Source organism: Oryctolagus cuniculus, chromosome 1, assembly GCF_964237555.1.
Source record: "Oryctolagus cuniculus chromosome 1, mOryCun1.1, whole genome shotgun sequence".
Lineage (NCBI taxonomy): Eukaryota > Metazoa > Chordata > Mammalia > Lagomorpha > Leporidae > Oryctolagus > Oryctolagus cuniculus.
In genome coordinates, this window is record NC_091432.1 from 59,726,299 (window position 1) to 59,743,713 (window position 17,415).

Sequence of the window (17,415 nt, forward strand, 5' to 3'; positions counted from 1 at the left end):
TCGTGCCTATCTTCGGTGACCTGCAGCTCATACTCTGGTCGAGCTGCCTGCTGGTGCTTACCGCCTTACTAATCGGGCAGACCGAATCTAAGCTCTCTCATTGCTGTGTTGTGGGGAGGCCTTATTGATGTTAATTCGTGCCTGTCTTCGGTGACCTGCGGCGCATAAGCTGCTAGCCACCCGCAGGTGCTCACCGCCTCACTAATCAGGCAGACCGAATCCAAGCCTTCTAATTGCGGTATTGTGGGGAGGCCTTACTGATGTTAATTCGTGCCTATCTTCGGTGACCTGCGGCGCATAAGCTGCTAGCCGCCCGCAGGTGCTCACCGCCTCCCTAATCAGGCAGACCGAATCCAAGCCTTCTAATTGCGGTATTGTGGGGAGGCCTTACTATTTCTCTATTTCTCTATCTCCGGGCATTCCTATTTCTCCCATTTTACTTCTGTCTGCCAACATTCCTATTTCTCTCATTTTACTTCTAAACTTCTGTTTCTCTTATCCCCGCGGCTTCCCGGCGGCGCCCGCCCCAAGGCTGCTTCTCGGCACCTTGCCCCGCGGCAGCTTCACGGCTCCACGCGGCTTCCCGGCGCCTCGCCCCGCCGGCGGGCTCCCGGCTCTGCGCGGCTCGGCTTCGCGCGCACACTCCGCGGTCTCCACGCCCCTTCACGTCTGAACCACGGCCTCGCGCCAGCCCCGCGTTCCCTATCTATTCACGCCCCGTGCTCTCTCTGCACGCGGCGGCTTCCGTGAGTCACACAGCGTAGCTTGCGTCTCCGCCACTAGCATTCAATCTAAGTTCCCCGGGCTAGCCTGGCGAATTCAACCCAGCTCATGTCTCCGCCCCACGATTTGGCTACCCGTCCTTTGCTCCCCGGGCTAATCAGACGGATCCCAACCAGGCTTACGTTTCCGCTTCTGGTTTTAACTTTTCGCCCCCTATTCCCGGGCTAACTTGAGAATCCCAAAGTGGCTTTCGTCTCCGCCTTGGCCTGCCCCCCGCGGCTTCAATTTCCCTAACATTTTTCTCTACCCGGTATGTTTCCCCAAGCTTTCCTCCAACAATACTCCTCCCTCATTTCTCCTGGCCTCTCCCCACAGTCCACATCCGAGTCTATTTGTTCTAGCTTTCACTTTCGCTTTCGACTTTAGAGATTTCTCCCAGCTTCCCCCTGTAGTCCGTATCTGAGTCTATGCCTAGGCTTTCAATAGCTTCTTCCGGCACCTTTTTCGTCCGGCTTTTCCCTAGGCTGTTTGCTAGTCTCTCTCTCCGATATTTTCCACTTCTTCCCGTTTCTTCCCTCCTAAGTTTCCTATCCGTCCTAGGTTTCCTATCCGAGTCACGGCACCATTATGTCGCTCCCCCTCTTCATGGAGGAACGACACAGAACCCTGCGCTGTTCTTTCGTCTGCTCGGCCCTCCCCGGGTTTGCTGCTGGTTCTTCCCGGGTTGGCTACTATCCCTTCCACCTCCGTGGAAGGGCAGTTCCCCCTGGCCACATTCCCCACTTCCTCAGGGGAGCGGCACACCGCCGGCCGGCTCTCTCGGGGGCTGCACAGGTGTTCCCTTAGATGTTCCCCTTAGATGTTCCTGGTGCATGCCGTCTCTCTCCTCCTTTATAGTCCTCCTCTGCCAATCCCAACTCGGCTGCCCACACGCCGAGTACGCTGCTCTCCTCCAATCAGGAGCAAGTCCTACAGTTTATTGGTTGAACTGGAGGCAGCTGTGTAAAAGCTGTTTTCTTCTCTCCCAGCGCCATATTGTGGGAGAGCAGATGCATAGAATAAGTCTTAATTCCAGTAACAGTCTAGTCCGAGCTGCTCCCCACAATATTTAGACAAGGTCATAGTCAAAATGGAAGTTCTTTCCTCCCTTCAGAGAAAGGTACCTCCTTCTTTTTTTTTTTTTAATGTTTTTATTCTAACTCTTTTTTTAAACTTTTATTTAATGAATATAAATTTCCAAAGTACGGCTTATGGATTACAATGGCTTCCCCCCCATATCGTCTCTCCCACCTGCATCCCTCCCCTTTCCCACTCCCTCTCCCCTTCCATTCACATGAGGATTCATTTTCGATTCTCTTTATATACAGAAGATCAGTTTAGCATACATTAAGTAAAGATTTCAACAGTTTGCTTCCACACAAACATAAAGTGAAAAATAATAGATGATTTTTTTTTAAATGATGATGAAATCAGATCAGACCTATTGTCGTGTTTAATCCCAGTGAGAGTCAAGTTGGGAATTGATAATTTCTTCTTCTTCTTCTTCTTCTTCTTCTTCTTCTTCTTCTTCTTCTTCTTCTTCTTCTTCTTTTTTTTACAGAAGATCAGTTTAGTATACATTAAGTAAAGATTTCAACAGTTTTCACCCCCATAGAAGCACAAAGTGAAATATATTGTTTGAGTACTCATTATAGCATTAAGTCTCAATGTACAGCACATTAAGGACAGAGATCCTACATGAGGAGTAAGTGCACAGTGACTCCTGTTGTTGACTTTACCAATTGACACTCCTGTCTATGGCATCAGTAATCTCCCTATGCACCAGTCATGAGTTTTCAAGGCTATGGAAGCCTTTTGAGTTCACCGACTCTTATCTTGTTTAGACAAGGTCATCTTCAAAGTGGAGGTTCTCTCCTCCCTTCAGAGAAAGGTACCTCCTTCTTTGAAGACCTGTTCTTTCCACTGGGATCTCACTCACAGAGATCTTTCATTTCATTTTTTATTCCTTCCATTTAATAGTTTATCAATTCTGTAAATTCCTTAGAAATATCTAAAATGATTGAAAAATTAAGTAATTAGAATTAAAATAACTTCAGATTCTACAAAAAGGGAAACAAAATGTTGTCTTTATAAATAGCAAATATATTCAAAAAATTTTATTTGGAAAGAAAAAGCAAAGGAATAAAGTAGAAGCAAGCTAAAATAATAATTAATTCTATTTCAATAGATAAAGTACATGAGATCCTAGTGAAATATCTCAAAACAGAATAAATAATAACTTGATTGGTGAACCAAAGAGGTACCCATTATCCTACTTTCCTCTCTACACACCCCCTCCACCTTTTTACCTTCTAATAGTTCATAGAACTGGGAAGTGACTACAATTCATAATAATTATTATCTACTGTATAAAGAACTTGAAAGGAAGAGTTGGAAAACTTTAAACAGAAAAATAAATGAAAAAACTAGTTGCCTGATTTGATCAGTTTATGTTACACACATGTGTTGAAACATTTTACTGTATCCCACAAAAATGAATAACTACTATGTTAATAAAAAATTTAAAATAACAATAATAAGACAAAGAAAAATGTCAAAAGCAGAAAAAAGCTAAATATGTACCAAATATATATAATGTAGGATAAACATTTGAATTTAATTGAAAACTAACAATATGATATATGGAAGGACTTGCTGATAAAATGCATAAAGAATTACAAAGATTTATACAGGAATTTACTGTTAGCATTAAATAATAGTTGGTGGGCAAAATTTAATAGCAAATATGGCAAAGTATTAAAAGAATTTCCATATATAGAGAAGCAAAATTTGATGAGAAAAGAACAACACTGAGGAATTTCAATATATCTTATCCTACAAATTATGGATCTTTTCTAACATCTTGAATATGAATGAAGTCCTTGATTTTTGTTTCAGAAAATACAAACCTGTTATTTTTTACACTTGATCTTAGCCAAAAGGCTGAGAAGCGATGAAAGCTGTTATTTTTTAATATCAGTTAACATTAAAAAAATGCCATGTCAGAGACCAGGAGAAGCACCTGGCTCCTGCCATCAGATCAGCGCCGTGCGCCGGCCGCAGCGCACCGGCCGCGGCAGCCATAGGAGGGTGAACCAATGGCAAAAGGAAGACCTTTCTCTCTGTCTCTCTCTCTCGCTGTCCACTCTGCCTGTCAAAAAAAAATGCCATGTCATATTCAAATGAATAATAATTTTATACTCCTTTTCCTAAATATGACTGAAGGTAAAAACTTCCATTTTTCCAATGATTCAAGTTTAAGGATGCAAAGATTCTTGGGTGCGTTCACTTGATACTCTTGGCTCTCCTGCCAAGCAGAGACAGACAGATGTCAGTGGTTTCTAGGGTCCTTCTGAAGCTCATAGCATACATTTATTTTCTTTCTTTAGAAAAAGTTTGGAAATTAAAGATATCCAAGATTCCAATCCATCACTACAAATAATCATAGTGTCCCAAGGCAACTCATTATGTGGCTAGGTAATCAAATGAGCTGCTCCCAAAGAGAACCCTAGAGAATGTCTTGTTTGCATCACCTCTCAGGACCTAACGCTTTTATGAATTCCTCATAGAAAAAGGGTCAGTTCAGCAGTGGGGCTTAAAAATGAGTGTTTTCCTCAGCTGAGAATAGAGCAAAAGTCTACTGCAAATCCCAGTTAATGCCAACTGTCAAGGGATGATTGAGACTGACCAAGACCCAGTACATAACTTCAAAAACACAGTGTAGTTCTCTGGATCTCACTCTACTGTCCTTCGGGTGAGGCTCCTACACCTTTAGTTCTCCATCTCTAGAATGAGTTGGTCCCAGACCTCCAAGTGAGGAGACAGTACAAAAGTAACAATGTCCTGAAGGAAACAAGACCCTCTGAAACTAAAAACATCTATCCTAGGAGAAGGCCAGCTTCTTATTTTATAGCCTGCAGTCCGTTTGGGAGGTGGGGTTTTTGTTTTCCCCTTCTTTTCTAGAATTCTCAGTCCTTCAAATCTTTCTGCTGGGCTCTTCAGGAGAGGGGAACAGTTGAGGTGCTGAAATCACAGGAAATCAGAAGGATGCTTGTTGCTCAAACAGGCTTCCCCTTCTCAGCTACCAAGATCTCCCTTCCTCTAGCCATTCATTTCTTTCAGCACTGGCGTTCTCTGCTGCTCTTATTTTTTTCACGGGTCTCTTGCAAGCAAACGCTGGATTCACCGGGCACTGCCTCGGAAGCAAGACAGAGTTTCAGCAGTTGGCCACCCATTTTCTGACACGTGGGAAGGAGTCAAGGAATGGTGAGTACTAATGCTGGCCAGCACCATGGTCCTCAGAGGCATTGATACTTTTTTATTTTTAGGTTAAGAATAAGAAAGAGAACAGGACTGTAAATAGTTTGTCCTCATATCTGCTGGAAGAAGGGCAACTGCCAATGATTCCCTCTTATCTGCATGAGCAGCCCACGTGATATAACTTGTGTTTCTCCTTATTAATGTTTTCTCCTTTCAAAGGAGTTCACCTAGGGAACCACCACAGCTCTGTCCCTCAAAGGCATGCTCTGATTTAGACAAGATGAGTAGTGCCCAAGAATTTTTGAGTGCATGTGTGTGACAGCACCCATGTATGAAGAAAAGTCCACTCATTCCTACATGATTTAAATCAATCATTCACTAATTCAATCAATGTGAGATCATTTCATGAAAATGTAGCGCATTCCAGGAAATGTATAATTGTGGAGTAAGTAAGATCATTAAACACCACCCCACGCACACACACAAAAAACGAAAAAACTGAGATCCAAACATTCCAGCTCTCCATTGGTGCCCACACACCCTGGGAGGCAGCATGACATGGCTTTCTGTCACTCCCGTGGGAGACACGGATTGATTTCCTTGCTTCTGCCCGTTACAGGCAACAGTTAGGTACTCTGTGACTCTGTCTGCCTCTCAATTAAGTATCTAATTAAAAGTCAAAAAGAGGCTTATAAACAAATATTTGTGTATACTTATTGAATACTTTTGAAAACCATATTGTTATTTACATTTACCCATCGACCAAATTGTACACATGAAAATACATATTTCACTTAATAATTTAATAAAAATGTACATAGTAAGACAGTGAATTATTAAAACTTTGAAAATTGTAGGAAAATGAAATTAGCAATAGCTTATTTTACAGTGTCCTTAAGAACTTTTCTTGTAACAGTATTTTTTTCTAAAGTTTAATGATGATCCTTAATAAGGAACAGATTTACATTGTAAATAGTACACACAAACACATTTATATTAAAACAAATATTTTCTGCACACTATGACTATGCTATAGTAAGATACAGTATTTTATTTCCTTATTAGATTTTAATAAACATTAATGTAACCCACTAGTTCTATTTCATTACACATGAACATGTTCTACTTCTGGTTTCAGAGGGACATTATCAAAAGCACTGACTTACAAGAGAGATTTTTAGTTCATGATGTCACAGACATTATCGCTAATCGTTTTGTGTTATCTGCTTACACTGTAGCTAAAGAGAGGGCCTTGCTTATTTGATTTTACCAGTCCCTCAAAATATTCTCTGTCTCTTCCTTCATGGCCTATCAAAGACAATTGATCCTCTTGCAAGTTCAGGCTGAACAGAATTTAAATCCAATATGGACGAAAATACTTACTGTCTCCCTGTGGTCTTAACGTCAAGTCACTCCTGATTGTTCATGAGCCAATGATCCAGCTACGACAATTATGTTCATACTTCTCCTCTACTCCCAGATAGACATGGAGTCTTATTGTGAAAACAAACCCTTCAGTAAGGATTTTTGTCATTGACTTTTTAAATCTTGAGACAGGAGGGCTGACTTTCTACTCTTACACTTCTTTCATCATTCATTCCAATGGGCAAAGCTCCTGACTATTACTTTACTCCTTCTTAGGGATAGCATGCTACATTGTTGAGTCCAAATATGCGTGCTTTCCCTTACGTTCCTCACAAACTTGTGAATTAGTTTGGACCCAGTCATCCTATTCTTTGCTATGGACATACAGTAGAGTGTAGACCTGGATAAGTATTCCATGCCTGGCTTCAGAGCACTGGATCAGTGCCTGATTTACTACTGATGCACACAGTAACTGATTGGACTGTAAATCAAACGACAGAAGGAATTAGAACAAACACTGTTATGCCATATGAAACTTACAAAAATGCAAACAAATATGGCTTCACATGGTCTCCATGAAGGGCTCCCACACTGCACTGGGATGCTTAAGTCTGCACTGTTTTTTAAACTATGTTGGCTCCATGACAATGAGGTCCCTTCTTGCCCTACTCTAACACCATCTTCACCACAATGGCTATTTCTCTGTTGAAGTTAGGGAAGGACCAGGACTTTGAACTGCAACATAATTGAAAACAGCATCTTAGAATTTTCTTTCTTTCTTGGAGGATGATATAGAATCCACTGGAAGCAAAAATGATGAAGTTAAAGCTGAAATATGCTGTATTTGAGTAAAATACAAAACAGCATACACTTTGGGATTTCTAACAATAGGGGAATCTACATAACATATTTGCATTCTTTATCTTTGGTTCAGACAAACAACATATAATTTTATATGAAGATATTTCTTGGCATTATCCACAAAATTGGTCAACAATCGTTCTGTGGATGATAGGATTCTTCCAGCAAAGATTACCAAGAAGGCATCATTCTAGTTTGGGTGTATCTGCCAACCAAAAGGCTTCAGAAGAAATATAGGAATGGAAAAATTAGAAAAAAATCAAGTGTGTTAAGTTTTTATAAGAATTCCTAAAAACACATACATCTAATCATCCAATGAGAACCTGGATTTCCAGATTTGGAGCTCCAACATAGTCAACTTTTGATTGATCTCTTTCTGTTCATCTACAGACAGAAATAAACACTGATGGGCAAAGAGAACCAAACCTATCTGACTGAATTCATCTTGCTGGGCCTATCTTCAGATCATCGGACCCAGATCGTACTGTTCGTGTTGTTTCTTATTGTCTACCTGCTGACCGTGTCTGGGAATCTGCTTATCATACTCCTAATTTATGCTGACTCTCGACTTCATACACCAATGTACTTCTTCCTTAAAAATCTGTCATTTACTGATCTCTGTTTCTCCACAACTATCGTTCCCCAGATGTTATTCCACTTTCTGGCCACGAGAAAGATCATTTCCTTTACTGGGTGCTCCATTCAGATGTTTTCTTTCCTAATAATGGGATGCACAGAGAGTTCACTCCTTGCGGTGATGTCTTATGATCGGTATGTGGCCGTCTGCAAGCCCCTGCACTACACCACCATTATGACCCAGAGGGTTTGTGTTCTGCTGGTCATGGGGGCCTGGGCTAGTGGAGTGTTTGTGTCTTTGGTAGATACCACATTCACTTTATGCCTTCCCTATCAGGGACTTAATGTAATTAATCATTATTTTTGTGAGCCTCCTGCACTCTTGAAATTAGCTTCAGAAGAAACTTACAAGGCTGAAATGGTCATCTTTGCAATGGGTGTGTTAATCATCCTAGGTCCTGTGTCTCTCATCCTTTTCTCCTACTGGAATATCATTTCCACTGTGATTCAAATACAGTCAGGAGAGGGGAGGCTCAAAGTCTTCTCTACCTGTGGTTCCCATTTCATTGTAGTTGTCTTCTTCTATGGGTCAACAATATTTACCTACATGCAGCCCAATGCGAAGAAAATGAATCAGGGGGACAAGGTGATCTCAGTGTTCTACTCGGTGATAACACCCATGCTGAACCCATTCATTTATAGCCTGAGGAATAAAGATGTGAAAGAGGCATGTAGGAAACTATTTAGAAGATAGCCTCACAGAGAGAGGGATAATTTTATTTGTATATAATCAAGAGGATGGCACCCTCTCATTAGGAAAAGCTGAGGGCTGGCACCACGTCTCACTAGGCTAATCCTTCGCCTGCGGTGCCGGCACCCTGGGTTCTAGTCCCAGTTGGGGCGTCAGTTCTGTCCCGGTTGCTCCTCTTCCAATCCAGCTATCTGCTGTGGCCCAGGTAGGCAGTGGAGGATGGCCCAAGTGCTTGGGCCCTGCACCCTCACAAGAGATCAGGAGGAAGCACTTGGCTCCTGGCTTCAGATTGGTGCAGCGCGGACCATAGCAGCCATTTGGAGGGTGAACCAACAGAAGGAAGACCTTTCTCTCTGTCTCCCTCTCTCACTGTCTAACTCTGCCTGTCAACAACAACAACAAAAAAAGTAAAAGTTGAGAATGTGAAACAGCTTTTAGATGAGCATGATTTCATAAAGGGTCTCAAAATGGTCTCAGCATAGGGAATGGTGAAGAGAATTATCATGCATAAATGAACTTTCAAACGTGCAATAGGAAAGATGTATCATATAATTGAAATTATTAATGAAAACCTGGTCATTAATCACCTTGCATACATAAAATTGTGTAACTGACTACCAATAGGAAACAGTTGGAATCAACAGAGTAAATGAAAATCTCAATTGCATGCTAGACACCAGATCATCAATGACTGTGCATCAGACTTAGACCAATATATAGCACATAAGAAATAAGTTACCGAAGTTAGTATGTTCTGGGAACCTCTCATGTTTTTTAGAGTAAATGTTTTCTTCAGGTTTTAAAGATAATAAACTTTCTTTCATTTATCCCATAAATTATATCACAGTTATTTATGTAATAAATAACACCATATAGTATTGGCTTCAATAATACAACTTATGTGAGTTCTTTTATTCATTGAGTACAGACTTACACATTGCATTTATTGACTAAATATTTGTTGAGTTTTTCCTAGGAATTTTATGCATACCATTGAAAGTTGGCCCAATTCCACAAAATCTTAGATTTTAGATAATGGTGATAAAAATAAGCAAAGCATGTACATGATGTTAGTAAGTGCTATGAGAAAATAAAAAGCAAGGAAAGTGAGTTTTAATTTTACCTGGTTGTTAGGAAAGGCCATCTCACAGTTAAAGGATGTCTTATATCCCAGAATAATGAAGAGTTGGGCTTTGACTAGAAAAGAAAGAACAAATAAAAGAGTAATCTGGGGGAGGAGATTCAGGAGAGAGATAAGGATGTCTAGTGGCTTGGATAGGAATGTGGTGTTTGAGATCAGGACAGGGAAGAAAGGGGTGTTTGGAGGCCAATGAGTGACAAGAATGTGGTATTGAATGATATCACAGAAACAGGAAGAACCTAGATCAGTGGGACATTTGTCTTTTTGTTTTTCTACAAAATCTGTGGTTAACATAACAGGAATTTTTTCTCTCATCATTTTAGAGGTCAAATGCCCACAATCAAGACGTCTTCAGACCACACTCCCCTGAAAGGCTGTGGAAGAGAGAGCTTCCCTACTCTTCCAGCTCCTGGGAGCTTCTGGGGGTCCTTAGCTTGTAACAGTATCAATCTCTGCTGCTGTCTTCTGAGGATGTATCCCTGTCTGTGTGTCTTTCTTTCTTCTTATAAAAACGTATGCCATAATATTTTGAGCCCATTGAGTCCAGGATGATCTCATCATGAGATTTCTCTTCATTACAACTGCAGAGGCATTTATTTCAATTTAGTCACATTCAGAGGTAACAGGTGGATATATATTTTAGGTGACACAATTCAACTTATTGGAGCCTTGGAGGTTCTTGAAGAAAGTTGGATTTTATTTAAATGCAATGTAAAATCACCTTGATATTATGCTTTGAAAGGTCATGTTGAGTATTGTATGGAAAATAGATTGCAGTGGGATAAGCATGAACTTAAGAAAATAATCAGTAACTTGAGCCCTATTGCAGAAGCCCCAGTAAGGATTTAAACTGCAGTGGAAGTAATGGGAGGTAGAACAGAGGAGGTAGAACAACAGCTGGGTAAACAGGACATAGAGATGAAAAAGGAGAAAGGAACAGAATATCCTTACTAAGTTTTGTTCTGAGCGACAATGTGGATGATTGGAAAGGCTCAATGAATCTCAGGTGTGTTTCTTACCATATTAGATGACATGTGGAGCATTTTGAGTATAAATGCAGACTAGGTTTCTAATCCTTTGGTCATTCATAGATTAGAGGGCATCATCAGATGATGAAGAACATCACTGGCCCTTGCTACTCTAGGGTTCTGCAACTGCAGTTTCATCCAAGTACAGGATGAAAATACTTTACTAATTGCATTTTATTGGAAATATATGCACTTTTAAAGGTACTAAAATAATGTGATGACTTAAATATATGAAATGATGGTGTAGGTTATACACACAAATGCCATATCCGTTCAAACAAGTGACTAGAGCATCCATGAATTTTTGTATGTGTGGAGGTACTTAAACACCCCAGAGATACTGAGGAAGGGCTGTTTATATCATCTGCATTTTACATTATCCTTTTAATTAAAATATCCACTTTAAAAATCCAGAAAAAATTTGGGTTTTCAGAGTTCCACATGGTGTTTGGAGAAATTTTAGTGCAGTACCTGGCATGAGATAGGCCAGGCATTTCAGTTTTAGATTTAAATTTAAATTTACCCAAGGGTATCTGTTACTCTAGAAAAAAGTTAACAACATGGATTGCTCTGGGGAATGCCTTGATTATAACAAATCTTAGGATCTCAGGTTTGTAGATTTCCTTCAGGAAAAACCTCCATGCTGGTTTCTAGGAGGGTGAATTTGGGTTTGTGTTTGCTAACAAAATTGTGCTCCTTAGGATGGGATAAAATAAGACTCAGACAGGATCATGTCCCACCCTCAGCAAACTTGGCAAACTATAGGGGAGCTTGCCTGGCTGGATAAGGATTAGCAGACTGCAGAACCCACACCCTTCTTCATCTGTTATCTATCTATCATTGCATGCACTGTCCTGTGCCAACCTCATGCCAATGCCCCAGTAGAGAGTTGGTAGGATGATCAGGGGTGAGGCATCGTATTAAGCAGTCTGATATCTTGAATAGTTCATCGGGAAGGAAGGCTTTGCCTTTCCCTGTTGGGCCCTCTCTCTTTTCCAGCTGGCTTCTAGAGAGAATAGGTCCTCCTCAGGAATCTTGTTCTGCACCTTCTCTAGGAAGGGTTAAATCTGTATCAAGAACACCAGGTGATTCTAAGGACTGTAGCCCTGCACTGCCTCTCCTGTGGCACTGTGAGCTACTCTGCCAGATTCCCCTCTGCCCCTTGCTCCCTCAGTGCTCCCGCTTCAGGGCCTTCTTTTTGTCTATCTAAGCAATCAGGACCAAGATAGAACTCTGAGCCCTCCAGCTCAGAGTCATAGTCAAGAACTTCTTGTGGTAGACAGCCCTGCATGTCCACACAGGCTGTGTGTGAGGACGCTTATTAACAGTGTGCAGCCCTGACCTATTCTTGTGCTGTCATTCTGAGCTAATTCTACCTCACTGGGACATGGCTTGTGGTGAGTCCATAAATGTAGCGTGATCATTCCTGGGAGTTTTAAGTCAAGATTTTCCCATCCTAAAGCTGGTGTTTAAGGTCTCTTCATCCAAGGTAGACCCACCTTCTCATTCACTCTTCTTCTGGACAGGCAGCAGGGGAGAGAGCATCATGGTGAGGAGTGTCAGCAAGATTCTATTTATTCACTCATTCGACTAACTTTTATTAATCCTCTACCATATGTCAAGTGGTAACTGAAATTCAGTGATAGCAGGACATGATATATGTTACACTACCTTGAAGCAGCAACCAATTTCAGAAAAAAAAGCATGTAAATGTAATTAAAAGGTAATAACAACTGCCTGAAAAGAAGTGGATATCTTTATCTGTACATTGTGAAGAATAACATCAACTCTACCTTGAAAAGTGAGTAAAGAACTTTACAAGTATTTGATTAATGCTAATTCTAGGTGATTAAGGGATAGTTAACGCTAAGGGCCATGACATACTTGTGAATTACTGTGAAATTTAGGGAGAATTGCAGAACGTTTTTTTGACCCAGAATAAAAGGTGAAAACTTTTATTTTATTGAAAACAAATATATTTAAAAATTTTACTGTGTAAATTGTCAGAAGACAGACCACACAAAGAAATGCAAAGGAATTTTTTTGAAATTACCTGAAACTGAGTGGAGGTTGAATGTTTGTATTTTGTCTAGTTGTTATTAGTTTATCATTTCACTTGAAAGAGATTGATTCATGTTAAGGATATCAATTCTTTTTCTGCTGTGTATGTATCAGTTATTTCTCTATTTAATTATTTAATTTTTATTTTGTGCATGTTCATGTATTTAAGATATATTGTCAAATGTATGCCTTTGTTTTTAACCTACTAAAATATGATTTTGCTTGTAACTTTTCATATTGTCTGCATGCTATTTTTATTTTTCACGTTTTAATTTTAAATATTTATTCATTTTTAAATGATTTTAATTTTTTACTTAAAAAATCTGGGCTGAACTGTAAAATCATCAAACAATACACACAGACAAAAAAAAAAAGTCTGTCAATCATTTGCATTGTTTACACTAGACTCTCACTTCCTGTAATCATTACCACCAACTTATTTTCAATGGATGGACTACCCATGTATACAGGCTATTCTACTGTGGCTCAATAATAGTTTTCCTCAAAATTCTTGCATATGGTTATCTTAATTAAAAAGAATTTAACTTTGGGGACAAATTATGTTCTAATTTCAAACATGAAGGATAATTTAAATTTCTCTTTCCGAGTTTTAATAATAAATGAGTTTAAAAAGTAATTTTAAATATGTTTTGTTATTAGATTTAACTTTCAGGAAATAGAAATAATTGATTGCAATACAGGGGAGTGTTATTTTTAGGTACTTGCAATTTTATTGTAATATCATCTCTGCTTTTATAAGTGTTCAAATCTTCCTTAAAGGAAACGTTTTAAAGAAAAAAAGCAAAGAATAACTGGATTAAATCTACCAAGCCTTGCCTCTAATTCTGGTTGCATTTTGCTTTGAGTTTGAGTTTCCATAGCAATACACATCCAATCCTACAGGTTTAACAACAAAAGTATATGAATGATAAAAATTAATTAGAACAATCATTTTCCTAAATCAAACACAGCACCCATGTGCTGCTTTGCTTTGTTCTTAACCAGGGTTTTTCTAATTTTTCACTTGCTTCTAGATTATGTTTTCATCAGTGTAATGAGATGTTAAATAATATCATGAAATAGACTTGTTTACTGTCTTAAACTTTCAAAATAACATATTTTAGTTAATCTTTACACATACACTATATTAGTTGTATTATTTTTGTTACCATTATATGTTTAAAGATAGCTAAGCACAGTGATTTGCTGTTCATCACACACCAAGCAAGGAAGCCAATATTGAAATCCTGCAGTACAGGTTCAGAGCTCCTGTAAGCAGTCCAGGATCAGTGAGCTCCCCTTGCAGGAGAGATGCCTACAAATAAGCAAATGTCACAGCTACAGACATATATACAAACATACTTCCACCCGTGCTCCACTTAAAATATTAAAATGATACATCGTATATAAGTCTGATCACTTTATTCACTTAATAACATAGCATAATCATCCTGCTACATCATCAATCTTGAAAGTATATTATATCCATTTAAATTCTACACAGAAGAGAAAATATGATATTTGGTTTTTCATTAGATGTGCATTTGTTTATTTTATGTTTGTTTTTCTATTTGCCTATTTTTAGTGGATTTAAATTCAGATACTTAAGTTATTTGCATAATTTTCTAATGATTGTGCATCTTTTTTCTTTGATTTTTAAGAGGTCTTGATATATCAAAAATAATAAAAAATTCTGTTAAGTGCTTTGCAAGTATTCATACATCTCCGGATTTTTCTTATATTTTTAGTTTTGTTTGAGTTGGCATCCACTAAAATGGAAGTCTGATATTTTCAAGGTGTTACATTTGTTAGCATTTCCTTTCCAACTGTTTTGTCAGTTTTTGTACAAGTTAAGGAAAGCTTTTAACATTCATACTTTGGATAGATAAATGAGAGAAAAATAAACTGTTTACCTAATTTAATAAAGAGCTGAAATGTAAAACATCAACTTTACTATGTATTTTGGTAGTATATGCATGGTGTTATCAGATGCGTATAAATTTTAAAATAGGTTACTATAATGAAGCAAATTAGCAAATCCAGCATCTTAAAAATTTATCCTTTTGGTGTGCATCAAGGGCAACCAAAATTTACCCATTTAGCATGAATCCCAAATGGAGTACACTTTTACTACCCGTAGTCTTCAGTTTATATATTAGATTGCTAGACTCATCCATCCTATACATCACTATTTGTATCTTCTGATCTACATCTCCCCATTTCTTCTCCAGCTTTCTGAAGATTTAATCATCTTTACTTTTATGCCTTCTTCATATGAAAATAAAGAATTTGGACAAGGAATAGAATGACATACTGCTACAACTTCCTTTGCTGGGGCTCTCCATTTTTGATCAAAGAATATCTGTAGGAATAATTGGAAATATAATGCAAAAAATCAGCCTTCAGAAATGTTATCAGAGAGTTGTGGCAGGCTGGCGCAGCGGCTAACTAGGCTAATCCTCTGCCTGCATCGCCAGCACCCAGGGGTTCTAGGCCCGGTTGGAGTGCCTGTTCTGTCCCAGTTGCTCCTCTTCCAGTCCAGCTCTCTGCTGTGGCCCGGGAAGGCAGTGGAGGATGGCCCAAGTGCTTGGGCCCTGCACCTGCGTGGGAGACCAGAAAGAAGCAGCTGGCTCCTAGCTTCAGATTAGTGCAGCGGGCCGGCGTTGTGGCCATTTGAGGGGTGAACCAATGGAAGGAAGACCTTTCTCTCTGTCTCTCTCTCTCACTGTCTAACTCTGCCTGTCAAAAAGAGAGAGAGAGAGAGAGAGAGAGTTTGTGGCATAAAACCTGTTACAAAGAATTAGTCATCATTCACTTTCCAAGCCTAGTACATAGGAAGTGCACAACAACAGCACTATCAGCATCTGCAGAGTGGAAACACTGGGTGGCCCATCCAAAGCTCTGGTGTGTAGCATTCTCAGCATGATTTCTCCCCTACTGGTGCTACTAAGACATTTGAGGAAGAGAAAATCAGAAATGGCTTTCAATTCTCAGAACTATGAGCAAAAAACTAAACAAAACAAAAATTAAAAAGCAAAGTCTTTTAACAAATTGAAGCATAAAGAGAGAGAATAAGCCAATTCGGGGTACCTGTTAACAAATACAATAACTAAGTTACTCAGATATTTTATGTAACTGATGACTGTGTTTCATTTATTGCTGGCAACCAATAGGCAGAAATAAACACCCATGGGAGAGGAGAACCAGTCCTCCGTGACTGAATTTGTCCTCCTGGGCCTTTCCCAGGATCCAGAGACACAAGTGCTGCTCTTCTTCCTCTTTCTGAGCATCTACCTGCTGACCGTGCTGGGAAACCTGCTGATCCTCACGCTCCTTCACATCGACTCCAGACTCCACACACCTATGTACTTTTTCCTGAGAAACCTGTCCTTTGCTGATCTCTGCTTTTCGACTACCACAGTGCCCCAGGTGCTAGTCCACCTCCTGGTGAAAAGGAAAACCATTTCCTTCGCTGGGTGCTCCACACAGATACTCGTTTTGCTCCTGGCTGGGTGCACAGAGTGTGCACTGCTGGCAGTGATGTCCTATGACAGGTACGTGGCTGTCTGCAAGCCCCTGCACTACTCCAGCATCATGACACACTGGGTGTGTGTCCAGCTGGCTGCAGGGTCCTGGGTCAGTGGGGCCTTTGTGTCCCTGGTGGACACCACATTCACACTGCGTCTGCCTTACAGAGGGAAGAATATCATTAACCATTTTTTCTGTGAGCCTCCTGCCCTTCTGAAGCTGGCTTCAGCAGACACCTACAGCACAGAAATGGCCATCTTTGCCATGGGTGTGGTGATCCTCTTAGCTCCTGTCTCCCTCATCCTCATCTCTTACTGGAATATCATCTCCACCATAATCCAGATGCAGTCTGGGGAGGGGAGGCTCAAAGCTTTTTCCACCTGTGGTTCCCATCTCGTTGTTGTTGTTCTGTTCTATGGATCAGCAATATTTGCCTACATGAGGCCCAACTCCAAGATAATGAATGAGAGGGATAAGATGATCTCTGTGTTCTACTCGGCAGTGACACCCATGCTGAACCCCATCATTTACAGTTTGAGGAACAAAGATGTCAAGAGGGCCTTCTACAGAATAATTGCAAAGTAGCAGGCTTTGAAGGTGGTGATCTCCATGATGACCAGTAGGGATCCGTGGAGAGAGATGGTTGTCTTGTAAATTGTTCTTTTTTTTTTCCATCTCTCCAATTTTGGTTCTTCTATTTTCTTATAGTCTTCTCAGATCATTTCCTCTGATTTAACAGCCAGGCACCTCAGTAGACACAGGAAAGACACTAATTTAATTTAAAGGAAAAAGGATTAAGGAGATTGAAGGAAAGTTAGGTCGTAGGGAAGGAAGGAAGGGGTGAAAGTACAGGAGGAGAGGGGAAGGAAGGAACTGGGAAGGAAGGAAGAGGAAACAGAGGAGGGAGACGAAGATGTGAAGGAACAAGTAGAGGGAGGGGATGAGGAAGGAGGGGAAGAAGTCAAAACAAGCCAACAACTTAAAATAAATATGGTTTTATTTTATGTCAAAAAGAGAAAAAGATTCAATAGACAACACAAAACTATCACAAATGTAAGAATCTGTTTTGGCAAAAAGAGTGA

At 39.9% G+C, this 17,415-nt stretch overlaps 2 protein-coding genes across 2 annotated transcripts; both read left to right on the plus strand.

Moving 5' to 3' along the window:
• Nucleotides 1-7,654: 7,654 nt before the first annotated feature.
• LOC100352230 (olfactory receptor 2D3-like) lies at nt 7,655-8,578 on the plus strand. The gene has a single exon (XM_002724178.3). It carries the CDS (start codon nt 7,655-7,657, stop codon nt 8,576-8,578), a length of 924 nt encoding a protein of 307 aa, XP_002724224.3.
• Nucleotides 8,579-15,994: 7,416 nt separating this feature from the next.
• Nucleotides 15,995-16,918, plus strand: LOC138846505 (olfactory receptor 2D3-like). Its single transcript, XM_070062523.1, has one exon. The coding sequence runs from the start codon at nt 15,995-15,997 to the stop codon at nt 16,916-16,918; it is 924 nt and encodes a 307-aa protein (XP_069918624.1).
• Nucleotides 16,919-17,415: the final 497 nt, after the last annotated feature.